General features: G+C 38.7%; 1 protein-coding gene across 1 annotated transcript in view; it reads right to left on the bottom strand.

The window, feature by feature from the left end:
- LOC113409487 (anillin-like) overlaps positions 1-22,576 on the bottom strand; it is a 37,761-nt gene that overhangs the window by 11,274 nt on the left and 3,911 nt on the right. The window contains exons 2-20 of the mRNA XM_026663462.1: positions 20,800-20,953; positions 19,920-20,216; positions 19,128-19,468; positions 18,135-18,354; positions 16,312-16,505; positions 16,048-16,155; positions 15,153-15,273; positions 14,033-14,149; positions 13,271-13,506; positions 11,331-11,482; positions 10,525-10,672; positions 9,671-9,803; positions 9,087-9,269; positions 5,370-5,496; positions 3,685-3,733; positions 3,544-3,603; positions 1,390-1,428; positions 1,007-1,028; positions 167-279 (exon numbers count right to left, since the gene is read on the bottom strand). Of these exons, the coding sequence (XP_026519247.1) occupies positions 167-279; positions 1,007-1,028; positions 1,390-1,428; positions 3,544-3,603; positions 3,685-3,733; positions 5,370-5,496; positions 9,087-9,269; positions 9,671-9,803; positions 10,525-10,672; positions 11,331-11,482; positions 13,271-13,506; positions 14,033-14,149; positions 15,153-15,273; positions 16,048-16,155; positions 16,312-16,505; positions 18,135-18,354; positions 19,128-19,468; positions 19,920-20,216; positions 20,800-20,953 (2,814 nt within the window). The remainder of the gene's footprint in view (positions 1-166; positions 280-1,006; positions 1,029-1,389; positions 1,429-3,543; positions 3,604-3,684; positions 3,734-5,369; positions 5,497-9,086; positions 9,270-9,670; positions 9,804-10,524; positions 10,673-11,330; positions 11,483-13,270; positions 13,507-14,032; positions 14,150-15,152; positions 15,274-16,047; positions 16,156-16,311; positions 16,506-18,134; positions 18,355-19,127; positions 19,469-19,919; positions 20,217-20,799; positions 20,954-22,576) is intronic.

Here is a 22,576-nt window from a genome sequence, read left to right as displayed (position 1 = left end):
TACTTCAGTCCTCTAAAAACTACAGGTGGTATTGTCTGAAAAATAAAATCATTTAAAAATCTTAAGTAGCAATATTGCCTAGCAACACTAGGCCAGGCAAAATTCCATTCTTTCATAGTAGCACACGGATATCTTTGAATTAGTAGTGAGAAATAGGTTCCATTACCTTGTCCAAAGTAAATTTGGAGTTCCCTATTGAAGTCAGGGAAATCTTGTGAGATCCAACAAGTACAAAGTTACTAGTGCGCACAGCATTGGGGCCACTTGGACTGGCCATGACTGTGATGGGTTAAAAAAAATAAAAAAAATGTTAAGACAACATAACACATGCAAAATTATATAAGGTGTTGCTGGGCTCACACACTACAATACTAAGCAAGAGATGGAAAGAATGGAAAGGGAAGGATGGTTTTTCTGCTAGCAACTTCTCCCCTGATTCTGCATGAATGGGCTGTGCCTCCTCCCTGTGAAAGGCAGAGGCACAGGGCATTTATGCAGAGTTGGGGAGAAGCCATACAGTAGAGATGATTTCCTCAAAGATAGGAATATAGACATGTGAGAAGCGCCAATGAAATGCACATTGATGATACTTTAAAATCCATTCTTATCATTGGTTCTCAGAGTTAGTCCCAACAAACAAGACTGTTACAAAATTATGTTATGCGATATTGCATCTGTTGAAAGCAACGGAGCCCAATATATGGATTAAAAAAAGAATAACCACCAAGTGTTAGTTTACTTAAACACACTTTTCCAGGGGAGAAATGGATGCTAGGTGTTAATTTTGGAGTTGTACAGTAAAATTCAGCTACTCTCAGCAATAATTTACATGTAAACCTGGGGCCAGATTCTCAACTGGTGTAAACTGACAGTTTCATGACTCTCACCAACTGAGAATTTAGCTTGGGATTAAATACAAGACAATCTTGTTGAGTGATTATTATTGCTTCTGCTACCCCATGTTAAAGATATTCCCCTTGGTACAAGAAGTTTAGGTTTTGCTTACCTGGTGTAAGGAGGGTGGTTTTCTGGAAAGACAGAAAGATTCATTAGGGAAAGAAAATAGAGAAATCAACAGATTTTAGAAGCTTGCTTTGTGTAAATTAAGACCAGTCTTAAGTCTAAAAGTGCACTTGAAATTCTAGATCTCTTAAAAATAAAGCATATGTACTAATTTTATCCTTTTTAAATGTATTTAGAATGCTCAGCTAGCACATGGTTATGTGCCGAAAAGGCTTGAGAGAAAGCTAGGTAATTTCGAGTTTCAAGCGAAAGAAGATACAAGCTGTTTGAAGTGGGGAAACAATGTTGTTCAGCATGTGTGAACATGGCCTTTAGAAAAGGCAGTTTAATTTCCAGAAGTCATTAGAGTATTACACTAGTACTTACAGTAGTAATAGATGTCAATAATCTCTTTGGAGTAATAACCTATGAAAAACAAGACAGCATGAAGGCCAAGTACATTTCAGATTGCACATTGTAGTTAAAACCAAGTATAGTTTTAATATGTATGATAAAAATGCCATTCAAGTTTTATAGTCTAAAGCAATTCTGACTGGTGATTAATTCTTGTCCTGAGTCAGCCAGATTTGTTTTCCTATACCTAAGACCCAAGGTTGAATAATTCCACTGAAGCATGTAATAAAATACACAGACCAAGCGGCAGAAAACATATGTTTACATTTGTTGAAATGTAAAAGTATCCATTAATTGGGTCTGGACAGCAGGTGTTTTTAAAACGAATATCCAAGCCTTCCATTCATGTGCAAATCTTTGGTGCATTTAGCAACACAACTTGCATCTGTTACTCTAGTAAGTTTAGCAGTTAATTGAAATGAGAATCAAATAATGCATACTATTGTAAGTAAGTGAGTGCCTAATGTTTGTGTTCTTGTATATCGACAAGTGTCAAGTTATAACTTATCAAATGAACATAAATATATTACCTGGGGCTTTGTTTAGTTTAAAACAAAAATACATGAACAGTAATTAAGAACAAGACAAGTCCACCCTGATGGAAAAAGATACACAACAGATAATTTGTCATCAAAAGCAGATACAGTAGACCAATCGCCAGGAGGCTGGAACTAAGAAAGTTTTCTAGATGACTTGACTCCTGCAAACTTTCATTGAGCAGCACTGAAAAGTACCTACTGAATGGTCCTGGTTCTCCCTTCCCTAGACAACAGAAAAACTGCAGTTCCAGCTAACAAGTCAATGCAGTGCTTTTAAGAAGGCTGGTTCCTGGCAAACTCTGAAGCACCCCAGAAACTATAGCACACAGGAGGGAGGTGGACCCAGGATCTCAGACTCTCAGGCTTGCATCAGCTGGAAGAGGGAGAGAGAATCAGACATTCCCTGTGGCAAGTGTCAAGACACTCAAATGTTTTTAATCAGTGAGTTATGAACACAATGAAAATCCTTCAACGAGCAAAGACTGATCTTAAAAAGTAGGATCTTGGTTCAGTGATGACCATTCCTCCTCTCCCTGCTGCAACCAACTTCCTCAGCAGAAGTCAGAGCTAAGGAGTTGCAGCACTATTGGGTGCTTTGAATGGATGTACTTCACACCTCCAACCCTGGATCTGTGCAGTTGAAGATTACCACAGAGTAGGCTGGGTGCAGGAGAGAAGAGTGCACACAAGAGGTCTCAAGATCATCTTTACATGGGAAAAGAAGTGAAAACTTGAAGGGAAAGGAAAACTGAAATCCGAAGGCCAACATTTGCAGGAGCTGAGCCCAAGCAAAACTTTTATGTCCTCTAGGAGCCTAATTTACATAGGCAGGGCGGGGGTGATGGGGGAAAGAGACTGAACCTTTTGGTTCTTTGTTTTACATTAGAGGGTTCAACCCCCCACCCCCCCCCAAAATAAATAGTTAGCCTTTTTTTTAAGCCACACAAAGTTCAGGTCTCATCTGTCCTGGAAAGTCTATAGTAATCTTTACCAATGTTTAGTCATAGAAAAACGCCACAGTTAAGGTTTCAATCCTTGTTCTATTACAGTGGTGATATACTGCCGCCCTTTCCCCAAAATACTCATTTTCAAAATACCAAAGGTTAACTCACAGAAGTTTATATTTTCCTGAGGAGGTAGAGAAGGGAAATGAGCACACTAAGAATCATTACCAAAGAGGCAAAAGTGTCTTGTACTAGATGAAAGCTTGGAAAGCATGCCACTTTGCAAAACTGCTAGAAGAGAAAAACAACGAACTTTCAGACCTGACATAGTTAAGTGCCATGTGAAGATGGCCAAGTCTCAATTCTACTCAGTTGAAGGACTCCAAATAGAAAGACATTTAGAGAGAGAGATACATTAAACAGACTGATCAAAAGAAAAGGTAAAGTGATGAAAGCTAAGGATATAGATTTTTTGTGAATGAAGAAAACTTCCTGGTAAGCAAATCAGTAAGAGGAAATTGCATCTGCTTTCAATATTTTCAGAATTAAAAAACAAACAGACTGTAGCTCAGTTCTTCTCTCCTTGTTTATATTGCTTCTAGTGTACCTTCTTATTGAACTAGTGTATCAGTTCTTGCGTTTACCTTTGACTTATTTGACTTTTTCCTCTTATCAGTAGTGCCTGTGCCATCTTTCCTCTGTACCTGTAAGACAAGAAAGCATTTGAGAAATGTAGAGTGCCTGGCTCCCCCAAGTGGCCTTTTAATAAAAAGACAAGTACATACCAAATGGTAAACTTCAACATTTATTTCAAAGGCATTGGACACATCTTGCCTAAAATAAAGAGGGTAGACTACAGTTAAAAGCATTAATAATGCCAGTAATGTTTTTAAAAAGTTAGTTATCCCCTCAAAACAGAATAGTTCACAGTAACTAGTTATTCTGAAAGCAACATCTACAGTAGTCAAAAGTGTTGGGTGTGAATCTAAGATAAAATGTAATAGCAGATATTTTTTATCAGTACACCATAGCACTGCCCTTTCCAGGCAAGAATGGTGGTCCGTCAAGTCTTTTCCATCTCTACTATGAACCGGTTTTCAAGAAACAAAGCGTTCCAGCACATGAAAGATTAGAATATTTGAGACTGAGACTAATACATTGCTATCTTGAGATAGATTCCAGATGTCACAAGCAAAAGAAAGTGAAATACAATAGAACCTTGATTATATGATCATTTCCCCCCCAAATAGAAAAAAGATAAAGTGATGTTAAAGAACAAGTTGATATCCCTTCACATTCTGAAACCTTCAGTGCATTGGAAATCTCTTTGCAGTGGTTTGAAGTACAAGAAAGTGATGGAATGCACTGTGCTGCGATTTATGCATCAGACCTTCTTTTATTTTGAGATGTTCACTTCTATGAACTCTCAATCAGTTCCTAAGATAGGGGTTTTATGTACTACATTAGGTTATATACACTCCCTCCAAACAGTGTCCCATCTACAGCAGGACAAGAGTATGTCCAGAATGCTGATTCAGCTCTCCAGACCAAAATTTACATAGACTACTACCTTTCAGAATAGTTACCTTTACTATCACCTCAAAATAGGTTTCAGTGCCTTGCATGGCTCCTCAGTTTCCAAGGTTTAAAATTTTAGACTATATAGTCACTTTAAACAGGGTTGGCAGAATTAATTGTTATTTTATAATTTAGAAGGATAGTGACATTTAAGCATTTTTTCAGTCAATTTTCAATTTAAGGAAATTATGTGGGGGGGGGGGAAGAGATCGGACAATTATTTAATGACAGATGTTGAGATTCAAAAAGTTAAAGCTATATAACAATTAAAACAAATCATCAGCATCACATGTCAAAATAATATACAAAAGAAATATGCTTAAATCAAACTAAAGTTCTCAAGCAGCATTTCTTTGTTGATTTGTGCATGAATAGTAAAGATGACATTTACCACAAAATTTATCATTCCTAGTCTACTTTTTAAAGTAGCATATATCCCATCCTAATCATCCAACTAAACTCACATTATTTGTAAAGAATGCCTTTAAGCCAGCTATTCCTCTAACATTTGACAGGTACGTAGTTAAATTTTAGTCCAAAACAGAGTTGTCGTCAGAGACGACAAAAAACAAAAATGGCCAAGTAGAATGTCAGTCATTACAGCCAGTAGAAAACTCTCTCTCAGGGAGAGTAACTAACCAGTCATTGCAGGTGTCCAAGAGATAATGACAGGAAAAAAACAATCCATTGATTAAATTGTTCTTTATGAAAAAAGGTTTGTTCCAAATATTTCTAGAAGAAAATACTCATGCCACAAGACCTCTGAATGTTTGTGGAATACAATACTCTTACGGAAAGGTTAACATTTTAAATTAGTTTAGACAAGATTCTCAGGTATGCTCTTCTTCAAAAGCCAGCTAGTTGAGTTCTGAAGCGGTTTCTTTGTACTTACAGAGTAAACGTTGTAGTAAAAGTAAGAGCGTCTCCATTTAGGGAATTTGCAGTGCTTGCTACAGGAGTTGCTACCATGTTTTCTGCTCCCGATCTCAACAATATTATGTAGTAGTAGTTAGTTGCTTCTGTAGACAGATTTGAGATGATCACTGTAAGTAGGGTCTGTGCACCCCATGGAACAAGGACCCCAAATTCTACAAAGTTAGCTTATTGCATGGCTGTAAAAATACCCTTCATTCCCACCCTCGACATTTCAGTCAAAAATACTTGATGAATTAAACAGTGATTGATTAATTCTTCTCCACTACGTTCAGGCAGTTTAGCTCTCCAGGCTTCAGCAGTTAAGATATGGTCTGGGTAGTTCATCTAGGTCTTACCATGACCTGCTACATGCCAGATGATGGAGGGGAGCTTGTAGTCAAAATTCAGCAGTTCCTTATCTTAGCTCTACAGGCCTCTCCTGCTGCTCTGTTCTCTGAACAGACTGACTACCCAGCCTGCATACTAGCTTTCTCTGCTCCATGGCTCATTAACCCTCTCCTTTCTGCCTATATCTGTAGAACAATGAAGGAGTACATACTGTCATCCTGTTAATTCCCCTTGTGGGGAAAGATACAGAGTAAGAGGCAGCTGCAGGCATATCTGAGCAGGGCAAGGAGGCAAAACAAGAATCCTGGGTATCTGGCTGCAGCAAACAAACTACAGCAAAAGTGCTGAGTTCTGTGGCATCTTGGAAAAACACCAAGCTCCACAGCTGCATACAGTCCATAGGACCCAAAATGAGATGACTGGAACAGTTCTCTCAGAGGCATCGGTTCAGGCACTTAGCAGACTCAGACAATGGTTTACACTGTTCACATGTGAGGTTCTCTTCAACAATAGAGGCAGAACACTTCCACCAAAAAAAATGAAAGCTGAGATTTTGAAGCACAATTATGGCAAATTCCAAATTTGTGCAATACGACGTAGGGACCTGACTGCAAATGAGATACAAAATGAAAAATGGTTTTGGCCAATTTAAACAACACAGTTGACAGAATCACTAAAAAGGAAATAAAATACGGCAGCATGTTTGTAACACATGGGGATAGAAAGCAAGTATCACATCGGATACGTGTGCATCCACGCCGCCAAGATTCACATTGGAGAACGTTAACTGAATTCACATTTTATATTTTATGATTCATTAAATGTAAAAACAGGCTGTTTAAAGATAGTTGTATATCTCAGGCAGTCAATAAGAGTTACTAAACCAAATCTGGTCCTCACAATTTAGTGCTGCAAAAAGTAGTAACACATTAGAAACCACTGAAGTTTCTGGCGGTATTACATAAATCACTGACATTGGATAAAGCGTGCTGGTTAATGCAAGCTTGCAAATGGTCAGATTTAACCACCACTGGGCACAGGAATTTCAGGTTTTCAAGTGTTTGCCGCAAAAACCTTCAAAAAGTTATTAAGCAGATATGGTTTTAGTTAGTTTGGCTAGATGAAATATTGCTCCTTCAGATCCATGTTTAACAAATTCAGATCTTAACTCTTCTCAACTCATTTGATTTAGACACACCAAGCAGACAGATGACTACTTTTCAGAAAGAGTATTTAATTATGTTTTAATTTGAAACATAACTATACCTGTTTCTCAGCAACCCTAGTTTAAACATGTACTGAGCAAATTTTTTTTTTTAAATAATAAAGTCCCTCAAATCAACATTCACATTGATACAAGGCTAATACTAGATATTAGTCCAGAAATTCATACAGCAAGTTCAAACAGCACAGAAAGTAGAGAACTAAAATCCAAGATTTTTCCCAATACATCAGGGAAAACTACAGGATCAGACTTTTTTTTTTTTTTTTGAACACCAGGACTTAGAGCAGGGGTCGGCAACGTTTGGCACGTGGCTCGCCAGGGTAAGCACCCTGGCGGGCCGGGCCAGTTTAGTTACCTGCTGACGCAGCAGGTTCGGCCGATCGCGGCCCCCACTGGCCGCGGTTTGCCGTCCCGGGCCAATGGGGGCGACGGGAAGCAGCGCGAGATGTGCTGGCCGCATGCCAAACGTTGCCGATCCCTGACTTAGAGGAAGTCAGAATTTCTTGAACATTTTTAGTGAGTCACGAGGTACCTTACCTTATCAAAAGGAGGAAGCTTACTTTTACATTTCCTTGGTCTATTTATAAGAACAGCTTGAAGTTCAGAGGATTTTCACTATACTGGATGCATCAATTTTAGTCTCTCTTCTCTTAATTTATACTAATTAAGGACTTAATTATTCCACATAGGCAGTCAAATTAATTTGTAGGATCAGGGCCCAAATAGGCTTATTTTCTGATATTATTTGCACCTTACTGGAAGAATACAGTGCAGGCACCAGGCTAAAGAGAATCAACCTCTTCTGAAATTCAAGTTTGATGACAGGGTTTTTTTGGCACATTTTTACCAACTGCTGGGGATCACCTAAATCTGCAACTTCTGCCTATTGCAAACAGGTTTCATTCAGGATTTTCTTTGCATATGAATCATTTCCAGGCATTACCTTATCTCAAAACAACATTATTCTCTGAGAAACCACACTATGAAAGCAATCCATCCAAAGACTAGGCAGCTGGGTACCCAATAATACTGCCACTTTATTCCTGTGAGAAATCAGTGTTATAGCATTTCCTTAATACTAAATCCCTGTTTTTATTATAAAGAGGGTCTGGGAATTTTTGTTCCCTGATCCTAGGAATATTTCTCCCACAACCCCAGAAAGATAAAAAGGAGAGTTGTGGTCTTAAGATGACTCAGCAGTGGCATGTGTAGCGCAGCTAGAGCAAATCTTATGCTTCTCAAGGCCCTGATTCCAGAGTCTTTATCCCCCATCAGAGAAGTGCCTACAATAGGACAAATACCACTTCTGAAATGTGCACTAGCATCTCACAAATCCTCTACCTGATTGCTGAAATAGTAGTGAAAGTGCAAGCAGGAGAAGTTCTTCCATCAGTGCTGAATCCATGTTGCTGACCCCAGTTACAGGGAATGCGCCGACCCAAAAATGGCTCAGTTGGATGTGTTGGTGGGCTAAGAGCACTTCCAGTCAAGTTCTGTGGGATGGACAGTCAAGTTCTCCCATAATACACCATAAACCAAGCCCTAGAGCAGTTACAGCTAACTGTGGTTGTAAGAACCCTGGGATACATTCCCAGAATTAGGGTCTTGAATCATGTCTGCACAGTGCAGTATGGATGTGTTAGCATGCGTATGAGGCTCATGTAGTAACACAGCATGGACACTCAAGAGAAAGCTTGGAAAGAACAATCTGCAGGCCTGGATCACAGACTTGGGTTTACTATGCAGTGTAGACATCCCATGGATGAGCATCCACGGGACATTTATTTTGGATTTTTTAAGTCACTTACTTTAGCTTTTAAAAAATGGGTAAGAAGAGGTGATGCAATGAGAACTACAATATCCAAAATAGGCCAGAGGTCTCATTTTTTCTCCCTACTTCAAGGCAGTCAGGCTGTTTCTTGGGAGGTGCTCAGATACTAGGACAGGTGCTGCTAAGAGAACTTAGAATAAAGTTTAGCTAAAACCAGGTTCGTATTACAGTCACTACACTCTCCTTTTCAAATACCATGGCATTTGTGGGAAACACCAACAACCATAATGATTAAAATGCAAGCAATGCAGGCTAAATATATTTTCTAAAGTTACAGCTAAGCACCTTACCTGGTTTCTGAACTGTACTGCAGACAAAGTCTGCTTTCAGAGGTAGTCGCATTTCTGAAAGAGTAACAGATCCCCTGGACGGAGCAAATTCACGGGGCGTAGAAGCAGCTTTATTTTTTTTGCCCTGAGGTCCCTCATTCTTCAATTTGTTGAGCTCTTCAAGCAAAGCTTTTCTCTTTTCAGCTGTAAAGAGAGATTTAAATTGGAACAGGGGGGGAAAAAAAAAGTGTAGAGAGAGGGTGTAGCTAAGTACCCTTTGCTATCAATTCCTTTATTGGGTAAGTGTACCATTATGAAGAGTTTCTGAGAACAGAGTGCCAATATGCAAGAAGAAATTGTGCAAGAGAGTATAGTGGACTGATAGAAGGGTGTGGGGGAATGGAGGGGCAAGTGACCTTTACCCACCTAATCACTTCTTCCTTTCAGAAGAGGGATTATAACTAATCCCTAATAACCAGAGAGAACAATAGAGTGTCATCTGAACTGGATTTTCCTGGGCTTGTTAGCTTGAAACGTCAACCATTCAGAAATTGTTCTGTAATTTAAAGGATTAGTCTGACTATTAGCCATTCTTGAAGACATACTTGCAAGAAGGAGAAGTCTCTCTGCTTCAGCTTCTTCTTGTGACCCTTTTCCATGTTCCTCATCAATACAGCAGTTAAGAGCTTGGCTGGCCTGATGAATCACAGTCTGCTGCAAACAGATCTCATTATACAGCTCAAAAAAAAGTCAAAAAAAAAAAAAAAAAAAAAATAGCGAAATTACAAAAGAATTTTACTCTTTGCGCTAGTATCGAAGAAAGCCTTTAGAACAGTATTTTCTTTAAATGGTTTCTTCCAATCTGTAGAAATATAGCTAGACAAACCAACTATAAAGCTTACAGTATGAAGTTTTACTCTCACAAGGGTTGGTCTTCCCTTCCACCATTGCTGACAACAGTACAGATGTGACAAGGCAACAAGTGGGGAACCTTCAATAGAGCTGCTCACCAAAAGTTAGGAGATACATGGTAGAGAGAGATACAGAGGGATTTGTAGGCAAGGGAGGAAGGTCAGAAAACAGCCCGATTAAAGCTATAGTTACAATACCTGCATAAACCTGGAAATGGCAATATCGTAGATTAGTGAGAATAAGCAAGCGTGCCCAACAGAAGAGCCATGCTCTCTCCAGACTATTGGCCCACAAGTAATGGCCTCACACAACAGCCTCCATTAAATTATACAGAACCAAAGTACTTAGCATGTATCAAATTACGCTACATTTGTCCAGTCTTTAATATAAGAGTCCTAAATTGGGACAAAAACCTTAATTTTGCCAGTCTACGCAACATTTATTGTCTGTGGCACATACAGAACAAAAACAAAAAAAAGAAAAAAACCACAAGAAAGCAGTAAGTGGGAGACTAGGTGGGTTTTTTTTTTTTTAAAGTTACACATACCTGCATTTTCTGTTTAATATTAACTTGATCAGAAGTTCCATTCCTTTTTACTTCTAGTTTAGAAGCAACATCTTCTTTGCGAACTATCACTTGCTTTATTGAAGGACGATCTGTTTCTTTAAATCTTTGAGATCGATAAGCATCAATGCTTTTTAAAAGAAATCAAATGTTAGATACATTTAACATTTTAGGGTCCAGCACAGCTTTTTACATTAGCATTGATGCTTTGGCCCACATATTTTGAAGAATGCCCAAGTCAACATATTTAGATGGGAGCAATTTTATTGCAACTTCCTGTCCACATTAAGGTTGTGGCAATATAAAGATGACTTTTTTTTTTTTTTTTTTTTAAATAAAGATGTAGAGAAGAGGCCTTTGGTGAAGGCTTAATTGCCAGCAGGGATCTTCTGGGCATTTCACATTATCAGGTCACTGCCACTGCAGGGGCCTCTGGCATTGGTGGCATCTGGTTCTCCCCTGCTCTCTACCTTTGGCACACAGTTTAATTTCCCTGAGGACTGAAATGTTTTGGTCTAACAAGAGACTTAACAGAGAGGTATCTGGGTGAATTTAATGGCCTGCAATATTAGCCTTAAACTCTATGACAATAAGAGGGCTTCATCAAGAATTTATCTATCACAGCTACATCACTGAAACAGTCTGTTGTTGGGGGCCAAAAGATTGAAGCTTTTTCAAGCCTATCTTTCCCCTCTCCAGGAGGCACCCGGTTTAATAAAGACAAATATTTCCACAGTGACTTGATTTGCATGTTTAAGGTTCAGACCAAGCCTCTGAAAATTTGTTACCTATATAGAAGGTTGTGATCTTCTGACAAGGAGCCAATACTGTCTCCAGATTCTGCTCTAGGGACCCGTGTCCTTTGGAATTTGCCAGACTTTGGACTTTCATCACTTATACTGCTGATCTCAGCAACTGACCTACTAGGAGAAACAAAAACCTGGGGAAAAGAAAAAAATTGAGTTATGCATCATAAATAACTGGCCAGTTAAATGTGGCTTATTCTGCTCCCCCCACCTTTACTTCTCTCTCCACCCTTATTTACTCTTCCCATGCATTCCTTTTGAGTAAGCAACCCCTTACCTATATTTACATTTCCATAAAAGTCAGAAGAACTATTTAAACTGTACTTTGCAAATACACTTAGGATATACAATGACAGTTTAATGGATTGTTCCTTGCCTTCCCTTTAGGTACTTTGATAGGTGGGTTGAAACTTGAACATAAAGTGAGTCTTTAAGAACACGATGCTGCCAGCTTGACATTAAGTTGAGATCCACTAGCAAAAACCACAAACCCTTAAAATATCTTAAGGGAAGATGATGAAGTATCTTATTGCATAATTAGTTCTGTTATATTTTATTCTAAGAGACAGCACTGTATCTAGTACCAGAAACAATTTACTAGATTCTGACTGATGGCCAAGAACAAGAGTCAGCAATCCTTATGCAGCCAGCATTCCCACTGATATTAATGGGAATTATGGCTAAGTAAAGACTTCAGGATAGAAACATCATCTCCAACGAAAGGCAAGTATTTGACTAGTAATGAGATTTAAAAATAACTTCTTGGAAGCAGTGAGTCAAAATGTTCCTTTTCTAGTAGTACTTTTAAACCCTATATAGGGTTTGATCTTTCTTTAGCATTTTTGTTATTTAAGCAAACACCAAGCTGCAACTATCTTGTAAGCTAGAACCCAATAACAACATAGCAGGAAGATTTGCCAAAATGTTTGTTATGGTTCTTCCACCACTAGACAGTGATTTCACTAGATGAAAGTTTAAGGAAATCCAGGGTTCAGTATGAAATGCAGATGAAAAAAGTAGATTACATATCGTTTTGTCCCCACCACCTCTGACCTGGAAAGCCCTATGATTTCTTTAGAAAACAAGTAGTAACATGAATAATCTTTCGGCTGTTCCATTTCTACAAAGTTGATTGTTATGAAGAAATGAAAGTTAAGAAGTGAAAGGAAAGCTTTATATTACTGAAATGCAGCCACTTCACACATAAAACAGCAGCTGTTCAACTGCGGGGGGGTTGCAGACGGTTGCTACAATGTTGCCAGAATGATTTAGTTGACCCTCCTCCCCGCAACCACATCCACACCACCACAGAAGGGCAAGTACCAAGGGAACTGCAGCTCTTTCTAACTGACAGTCATAGGAAAAATAAAGAAGCTGCTGTGCACCTCTTTCAAGCCACAGAGCACAGTTTATCATGGATGAAGTATGCTAAAATAGAAAGGGAGAGAAAGAGATGAGGATAACTACTATTTTCCCCTTGCCTTCGCAGTATCAGCAGTAGGTACTGAGTTAAACTTTCAAGCGGACGCTGTTTGTTTCAAGGAGATCTCACAGAGCTGCTTTGGGAGTATTAAAACTAAGAAGCAAACCCAGTGAAAAAAAAATTCTGCATCAGTGATTAGGTCATGGAATAAGTGGGGATAGTCATACTGCCCAAGGCATATGATGCTTCTCTTATGAAAAGAGGTTAAACGGGATTGCATGCTATTTTAACAAGTGTTTAGGCACAATGGATTAAATTGGAGGGATTTTGGTTAGAATGTGGAGGACCAGAATGTAAGTATTTCACTGATTTAATAGAAAAGTCTCACATTTTATTCATATTTGTTCAGGGACCACAATACAAAATACTAATGTTTGTGAAATAGCATTATTGGTGTACAGTCAAATTGTAGATCCCCGTATTTAATATCTGTTCTTACCTCTGGACTTACAACACCAACAGACTCTGCTAACGGAGTTAGCAGAGACATTGATGAAATATTCAGTGAATCTTCCTGCTCATCATCACTCTCAGCTCCCAGGTTCATACTCATTTCTTTCTTTAGTTTTTCTATGTCTGGTCCATCCTCTTGAAGAACTTCATCAAAGATGTCATTTATTACCTCTGAGCTATTCATTTCATCATTCACACTCCTCTCAATTTCACATACTGCATCTGAAAAGTCAGAGATCCCAAGATTACTTATGAGCATATCCTGTAGTACATTTAAAGGACTGATCTTTATTAAAACAGAAGAGGAAGTAATTAAATAGAAGAGGCAGTAATATTTTCCAAGTAGTTCTGTACTGGCTTATTTCTATAACTACATGAAGTATTGGCACTTGAAATCAGTTAATGATGCACTTAGCAAACAAATCCCAACTTTGAATTGAGGTCTTAAAATTAAATGAGTGTTTCATCACTGTAGGACCAGTTATTTTTTCATTGCAATAAGTTCACACAGCCTTCTTATGTTCCTTTGAAGCCTGAATATCACAATATATTTCTAATTTCCAATTATGATAAAATAATTAAAGAAACCCAGGAATGTTCATATGAATTTGATCTCAAATATATGCTTTGATAGCAAAAGACACTTGCTGAACTAGAAGCCCACTTAATTTGAGGGAAATTAATGTTTTGTTGGACAAAATAATAGTGATAAAGCTCATTTAGGACTAGCAAATGAAGTGTTACAAACCATTCTCTTTCTCTGTAAATTGCTCAAGCTTTGAGACAGATACTACTTTTAGTGGATTCTTTAGCAACGTGGTCTTCAGAGGACTGCGTTTTTCAGTCTCTCCACATTTTGAAGCGTCTGGGAAGTTTAAAAAAAAAAAAAAAAGAGTAAGGTAAAGTTACTACAGGTATAGTCAGAACTATCCACTGTGTCTGATTTCTAATTCTTAAAAAGTCCATAAACCTACAAGTAGAAGAAAAAAAATAATCAACAAAATAATACTATAAGTTTGTTTTGTTTTTAAATTTTAATCTGAAATATCTTGAACCTCATGGAACACTGGGGAAGACTCCTTCCCCCACTTCATGAATGGAGAGACGCTTGGATGGGAACAGAACTGACAGACTGCCACTCTGCTCCGAAGGAAGACATAGGAGCCACCGCACTACAAAGAAACTAGGGCAGAAGATCTAAATAGCTGTGTTTGGGCATGCAGAGCCAGCCCAGCATCTCCACGCACAAGGGTGGTAAGGGGGACTCTGTCCCTTTTTCCTCTATGGGGCAAGGCACCTAGGTTCTCATTCCCTGACTGTTAAGTATTTGGTGGAGTGTCCTATAAGCCTCCCAGACCCTGCCAGATTCTGGGAGCCCTCTGTTGCTGCTCCTCCTCCTCCCCTATGGTGATAGACACTTGGCTGCTTCACGATGCCTATCACACTGAAGGAAAGGGGATGCTTCTCAGAAGTCAGGAAGGAAGGCTTACACCCAATTGGGTTGCTCCCCAGTTTTATTATTCCAGTACGGGTAGTTACAGCACTCTCGCATACTGTCTCCACTCCCTACATACACAAATGTCAGATTAATATTTTACTGTCAGTTTTTGTGATTTTAGTTCACATCTGCCTGTATCAGAAATGCCATTATCTGTTGACAGTCCGTTAAAGAAGCCTAGGACTGGAAGTGCAATGATGTTACATGTCAGGATCAAGATGCATTGGCAGCACATGGGGAAGTGGTATGCCTATACACTATGCCCAGTTCTAACCAGTGCTGAGAGTCCCAAACGTTCATAACAAAGTATGAACACAAAAACGCTTTACACCAATATTAATCATATCAACTCAAGGAGGATTGTTCTCACCTGAAGATTCTGAGGGGAGAGATTTTACTGGTATCTCAGATGCTGTGGTCTTTTCTGCTGCTACAAGCAAAGTAGCATCTGAACTAGCGAGCTGTTTTGAACTAGCTTGAGCTTGGCTTTCCTGAATAAGAAAAAATTACATTAAAAAGTCAGTCTCAGAATGTACTCTAACTTGTGGCTTGTAAAACTAAATGAACTAGTTGATATTTGAACATTCGTGGCACCACCTTATTACTTACGCAAAACAAATTTTATAAAAATATCAGTCTTATTTTGAAAGACTAGAAAATAAAAGTTACAGCTATGAGGCTCCTACTCAGATGCAATGACCCAGCAAGTCAGATTCCATGGAGAGAAGTATTTTACTTTTTTAAAAAAGTATATATCCAGAAGGGCAAATTTTTAACATCGCAAAATAGCACCTACCTTGAAGATGAGGCAAACCTACTGTTGAGATACTATTAGAATTTAAGTAATAAATAAGTGAAAGTGAAGACTGAATATTTTCTTTAAAATATTGGCAGATATAATATACTCAAGAGTGCATACACTCTAAGTTGTTTCTTTCAATTACTTTAAAAAAGTTTAAGATTCTGTAGCATGTAAGAAAGTGCTAAATCCAAAGCATATCATCACAAAGTTGGTAAACTCATACTATCTTTTCCCCTTCCCTTTAAACAAACAGTTATGGTTCTTGGAGAGAAAGGAAAGGAGAGGTACTCTAGTAATGATTATATAAACTACTTGGAATAAAAAGTCTTTTACAGGCCTATATATGCTTGTCCCCAAGCAAAGATTAATATAGATTATTGTACATTTACATGCTTATCCATGTGTTCTGGGTTCTCTGACAATTTATAGATGGGCACGTCAAAAATACACTGACATATATTACCATTTTAATTTCTGGATGTTTGCTTTTTGAATTTTCACCTCTCTCAGCACTCCACAGACTGCCCTTGTCAAACCGGCCACGAATACAAGCAAGTTCTTTTTCACGTTCCTAAGCGTAAGAGAAATATATGTTATACAAGAACATGCTGTAGCTATATGTTAGAAACGTTTTTTGCTGTTGTTTTTTAATCCCTAGGCAGTTTTAGAGAATTAAGAAACATTCCTGAAGATTATAAGTAAGCTATTAAAATTTAGCAAATCATACCTGCTTGAGCTGTTGTGCTAGACTGGCAGTGGAGGACGTTTCATTCTGCTTGAAAAGTCTTTCCTGGATTGTCTTTGTGTTTGGGGTAATAATGGGTGTTCTGTACCCAGTAGTAGTTGTAGCAGGACTTTGAGTGCTATGCTCTTGAAGCCGTTCTCCAAAACGTTCCAGAAAGGGTTTGATTCCTGATCCCCCTACAAAAACAATGGTTTTAGCTTTGTAAGAGTCATACACTTTTAACAATTTTTAGACCAGACACACATTAGTTGCTTTCTTGTAAGGCCTTCAATGTTTTGCATACCTTACTCCACTATCTTTTGAACATGTTCAGCATGTAATTGTTGCTCTTTCTCCAAACAGAAGACAAATGGACATTACAGCAGTGCAAATCAAAGTTTAGAGTGAGAGATGCCTCTCAATGCAAAGGTCCATCAACTGATAGTTAAAATGGCTTGGTTCCTCACCTACTCTCTCCAGAACCAGATCTCACTTACAAGTCAGTACAAAGTGGCTGAGAAATACAAGGTGGAGAAGCTGCTTGGCATTTACCTTACTTTAAAATAGCATTATTGAGTATAATAGCATAGATTTGTCTTCTACTCTAAGCGAGTCTTGGAAAGAGAAACTTAGTGAAGCAAAACTGTAGAGCTTAAAAAAAGAAAAAAAAAAAAGGAAGAAAAAAGAAAAAGAAAAAAAGTTCAGTTTGCCAATCCAGCTCAGTTCTTTGTAAAGCTGATCAGCTAGGTACATGAGACTGTTTGATTACTTTCAAGTAGTCTTCCCTAATCTTCTAGTGTCACATCATTAAGAGTCACTAGAAGTGCTCTCATAAAAATCCAAACATCACACACATATCTTTAGAAACTGAGAAATGGATGAAAGTTTCATGCTGTAACTCCTGTGTAAGGTATCAACCGAACACCTCTTTGGTCCATATGCAGCAAGAACCTATAGGATTTAATAATTTGCAAATCACTTTAAATGCACCAAGTTGGCTAGTGTGACATATCACAACCACACGGAGTATCTTTGGAGAGTATTGTATAACCGTCATAAAGTTAATATGTATAGTTGCAGGCCAGGGATTATGTTCTACTCCATAGTGGACGGTTACTGCAGCTCATCCAAGAACTAGAAACAGTGGGGATAATTCTTGCAGTAACTGGGACTATAAACAATTCCAGAAAAGTACTATCACTTGGGGTGGTTTGCATATACTGGTTCAGGACTGTCTCCTGTGTCTTTTGAGCCTAAGAAAGAACTTGGGGTATAAAAAGGCCAGCTTGAACCAATTCAATTAATTATGATCCCAACGGTCAAAGGTGCTGTAAGCCTAAACCCCTGGTCAGAAGGGAAAGGGACGTTGATCCCTACCCAGAGTGGCAACTGCTAGAGGCCTGAAAGAGCAGAGTATTCCTTCAGCAGACCACGGAGAGGGTTCAAAAACACCAAAATTGCGACACCTGGTTTTAAAGGGATTGAAATATTCTTTATGTATAAAGAAGTTAGTTCAGAGATTAAAATGGTTCCAGTTCTCTTAAATTATTACTAGGATGCTTGATTAGAATTCTATTAGTAAAAAGTTACAAGAAATTCTAATCCATAATTCAGAATATGAACAGCTAACCATTACATGGTATTGTGGAAGCAGAGATTCTCCGACACTATAGACCAGCATTAGCTAAAAGGTAGTTTTAGACCTCAAGGAAAAAAGATTAGTACAGTTTGTTGGAAACATTTACGATAAGTTAAATTTAAAACTGAAGGTAATGGTTAAAAAGCAATTATATCACTCATTGCTTTAAAAAACACAGGTCACTTACCTGGTGTTGTAGGCTTATCCTTATGTTCAGGTTGCACATGTGTTCTTTTGATTGGCTCTTCTTTGGACTGAACTGGCTGGGATGAGATTGGTTTTATTGTTGGCTTAAGTTCCTCTGTTTTCTGGGGGCTGCAGGGCTTCTTTTTTAATAGTTGTGGTACCTCAGGTTCCTTAGGACTGGGATTGGTTACTCTAGAGGATTTTGCTAAGTAATTTGGTCCCTAAAGAGAAAAAGAAATATACATTTGGCTATGATCTTAATTAAATGGGAAGACCACACATTCTTCACTCACCCAGAAAAGGCTAGATTAAGAAATATTGCATATAGCACTGTTTGAAATCTGAACACTCTTATTTCCCAAGAGAACAATAGAAAAGACAGAACAAGTTACATGATGCCTTTAAATCCAATATATCAGTTTTTCAATATTTGATTACATAATTTGCCACCTGTTAGACTAATATTAAAGAATATGTGTAGCCTTAATTCTAAATTCAGTGGAACACTAAGTTCATGAATGGGATAATTTTCATAACAGATGCTACTACTTTCAGATGTCTGACTTGCATTTTATAAAAATGTTTACATTTACAGTTGAGAGTTACAATTAACCACGTGAACAATTGATTTCTAGAAGCCAGACCCTCATAATTCCTGCCTGTCAAATGTACTCAGGGAGCATGCCACTCTTACAAATCCCCATTGGTGACTAAAAAGGAGTGCAATTCACATACATTTGGAAGCCATTGCTCCCCTCTCTTGCTCATATGGTCCATCTTAATTTTTGCAATGAAAAGAGAAGCAGCTTATGATACCTTTTAAGTGTCAGATGATCAATGGTATTAAGATTGAAGTGAAAAGCAAGAAATAATTAAGGTTACTCATTTTAAAACGGTCATGATCATTTGCCACTAACATTCTGATTAGACATGTACGGGTAACATCCATCCCACAAAAGAGACATCAGGTTAGTTGTTAAATTTGATCACTCACCAATATCTTAGAGGTTGCTGGTTTATTTACAGATTCCTCAATAGCCCTTTGAGAACAGAATGCAGCTTCCTGCTTTCCACTGCCGCTATTGATTCGAGCAGATGCTTCACTTGTAGTGGACAATTTGGATAAACAAGTAGTGCCAGGCTGTTCTTGTGTATTGTTTTGCTTTGCAGATGGATGACTTAGATCATTTTCCCAGGAACCAATTGTAGCAGCAAGGTTAGCTAAACGGCCTTTTCTCCCAACTGGGGTGTCACTTGCAAGAGTTGGCTGTTTGGGTGGGGAAACAGCCTGTTCTTTTGACAGGAGAGGAGATAGGGGAGAACTTTCAGATGGATCTGAAAATTAAGACAGGTAGTTAAGAGCTACACGCACTTTTTGAAACATAAGACACTAGAAAGAGTCAACCTTTTGTAAAAATAAAGTTCCTATGCAACTCAATTACAATTGTTGTTAAGTTAGGTTATTTTGCAAAGACAATGGCAGATTATTTCACTAGAACCCAAGAAATGTTAAATGTCTAAAAACGGATTACACCAAGTTAACAATTATGTAAAAATCAGAGGGGTTTGGCAGAGTGTACAGAAGGTGTATTCTCAATGATTTCCCATTTTTTGGGCACCCATTTCTTTTCCCACAGTATTCATTTTACAAAAAAATATAAAAGTCGGAAATTTAAAGAAATCCTGTATCAGAAACAGTCACTGAGGAAAAAAAAAAAATTCTCCAGTGCTTGCTTACTGTCACGACAAATAGTTTAATTTTTAAATTATATGAAGTGGGACATACCATTATCATCCCAGTAACGTCGCTGTTGTGCCAGTTTCTGCATACGTGTTTTGACTGTAAGGGCTACAGGTACTTCAGATTTCAAGTTCTGCTCTTCCTTCTCAACAAGCAGTGGAACAGGCTGACCTGAGGGAGCCCTGTTATTTGCAGTTGCTTGTGGCTGTGCAGTCATCTCAGGAGGAAGATGTTTCATGGAAGTTGAATTAACTGGCTGTCTATTCTCTGAACTAGAAACGGGAACCTCCATGCTGTCAGAACAGAGCCTTTTTGATGGGGATGGCTTTGTACTAGGTTTCGCTGTAAAAGTTAAAAGTATTTGAACCAGTCAGTTATCAGCCATCATCTTCACAGCCTGCAATTAAAAGCACTGAACATGCTCCATCTTTCTGAAATAGCTTTTTAATTTTTAAGCCCTCCACTATGTCTTATGCAAGAGTTCCTTTTAAAAAAAAAGGGGGGGGGGGGAGAGGAGAATAGTTGCCCCGTCTTTATGTCCATCATCAAATCTTGATTGTCCCTTTAAACTCTGCATTCCCCAATGTGTTTCAGTATTACGAGCTAAGGAGAGTGACTTTCATAGCAGTGATTTGTTTAAACTATTAAGTGAGCACTAAATTGAAGTTAGTCAGTCATCTGCAAGACATTTGCCACCAGTTTATTGGCTAGTCACATTTTGGACCTAATTAAAAAGGCAGGCAATAGCATCCCTTACTGCTGAGTTTGGAAAGAAGAGGGTTAAATTTTGGTGCTAAAAGGTAGTATTTTTTTAGTCAAAGCAGTATGTGTCAAAAGAAATAAATGGGAGTTTTCACACAGAAACAGTGAGCCATGTGATTTTTCAAGAGGTTTTTTATTTCTGTACTATGCCTATGCAAGATACCTTCTTCACTGGGCAAAGGTGACTGGTTACTAGTTTCTGACAAAGGTTCTCTAGTTCTCTTTGTCTGCAGCGTGGGCCTCATTCCTGCTGTGGGTCGCTCAGCCATTTTCTTCTGCAAGTTCTCTCGCCTGGCACGGGTTCGTTCAAGAAGTTTCTAAATATTTAGAAAGGCACAGATTGTTACATACTTCAGTATTCTAGTGGAAACGCATGTTACTAATAAAGTATAAATTACTGAAACACTGAATTTTTACAGTAAATTCTCAGTTACATGTTTCTAACATCCTACGCCAGAGGTCCCCAAACTGTCAGGCACGCCCCCCTAGGAGGGCACAGAGGAACATTCAGGGAGTGTGACAGGGCCCCATGGAGGGTGTGGAGAGAATGCCACCCAGCCCCACTACGCTCCCAGCTCTGCTCTGGCCACAGCCACAGCTCCCGACACCGCCCCCAGCCTCAGCCCCTGACTGCGGCCTGGCCACGGCTCCAGTCAGCCCCAGCCCTGCCCCCAGCTCCATTTCTGGCCCCAGACCCATCCCCAGCTATGGCCATAGCCCCCTTACCCCTCTCTGCGGTATCTCCCCCCTCCCCAGGATCCACAGACAGGTGTGGGGAGGAGATATGGACAGGGGTATGGGGGGGTACGACACTGAAAAGTTTGGGGACCACTGTCCTACGCAAAAGATTCCCACTATGGAAACAAAAGATTGTACATCTTTCAGATGTTGCAAGCTTACTAATTACACTATCCTTCTAAATAAAGAAATTCATAAGTAATGACAGTGACTAATAGTGAATTAGTGACAATTGACTTCTAAACTACCAGGTGACAGTAGCATTGCTAAAAACAGTCAACTTTTTGGTTACTAGTTTGGGTTTCTTTTAAACCAAGTTGCCAAAATTGGCGTACACGCCAGCTACATTGCAGATGTGCATTCTCTACATCAACCCTTCTAGCTGACTGAGGTGCACCATTAACAGATTCTGAAGTGAGCGTGACCAAAGGGATGTAGGGATTAGAGAAATGAAAGAAGAGCATTTTGAAGATGTCATGGATGCAGAGGATGCCATTAAGAAGAAGAGATCTGTACTTGCATGTTTAGACGGTAAAAAACAAAAACACACCATCACAATATTTATCTTTATACTGACATAAGTATTCCATTTAAAAGAGGAAAGATTTAAACAAAGATATATCAGTTATGTCCCCAAATATATGGGATATTTCTTCTGATCCACTGATCTAATTGTTATAGTTCACATACCATTTGGGGCGCACTGACCTACTCCATTACATATAAATCACTTCAATGAAAGTTTAGAACAGTGTTTCTCAAACTAGGTCTCTTTTACGGCCTGCTGCCATTAAAGGTTTTCCCTTCTAGTGAGAGAATGGTATGGTAGATCTCAAACCAATGAAGGCTACACTCAGAAAGACCTCAAGACTTCTGGAATATGATGCTCAAACAGTTTCACTTTTGTTTCTGCTGCCTGTCCCTCCCTTCTCACATTTATCTCCAGACTTCTTCTCCTTGTCCAGATCTATTCCACCCCCAACAATCTTCTATTCATTGAATTTTTTGAAACTTTGCACTTTTAGAGAGAGGTAAGGGATTGACTGTGTACACAAATCTGCAGAGGGACAATAGGGTTGAGGTCTGTTATTTCTCACCTCTATATATTATTTATTTATTTAAAAATATTTTTGCTGTTAACGAGCATGTTATCTTTGGAGACTCAAATCCACAGTTTGAGAACTGCAAAACTAAGCATCTCT

The sequence above is a fragment of the Terrapene carolina genome, unplaced genomic scaffold (assembly GCF_002925995.2).
Source record: "Terrapene carolina triunguis isolate 2854851 unplaced genomic scaffold, T_m_triunguis-2.0 Scaffold33715, whole genome shotgun sequence".
Taxonomy (NCBI): domain Eukaryota; kingdom Metazoa; phylum Chordata; order Testudines; family Emydidae; genus Terrapene; species Terrapene triunguis.
Note: the sequence above shows the minus strand (reverse complement) of the source record. Positions and strands in the feature narration are given on the sequence as shown.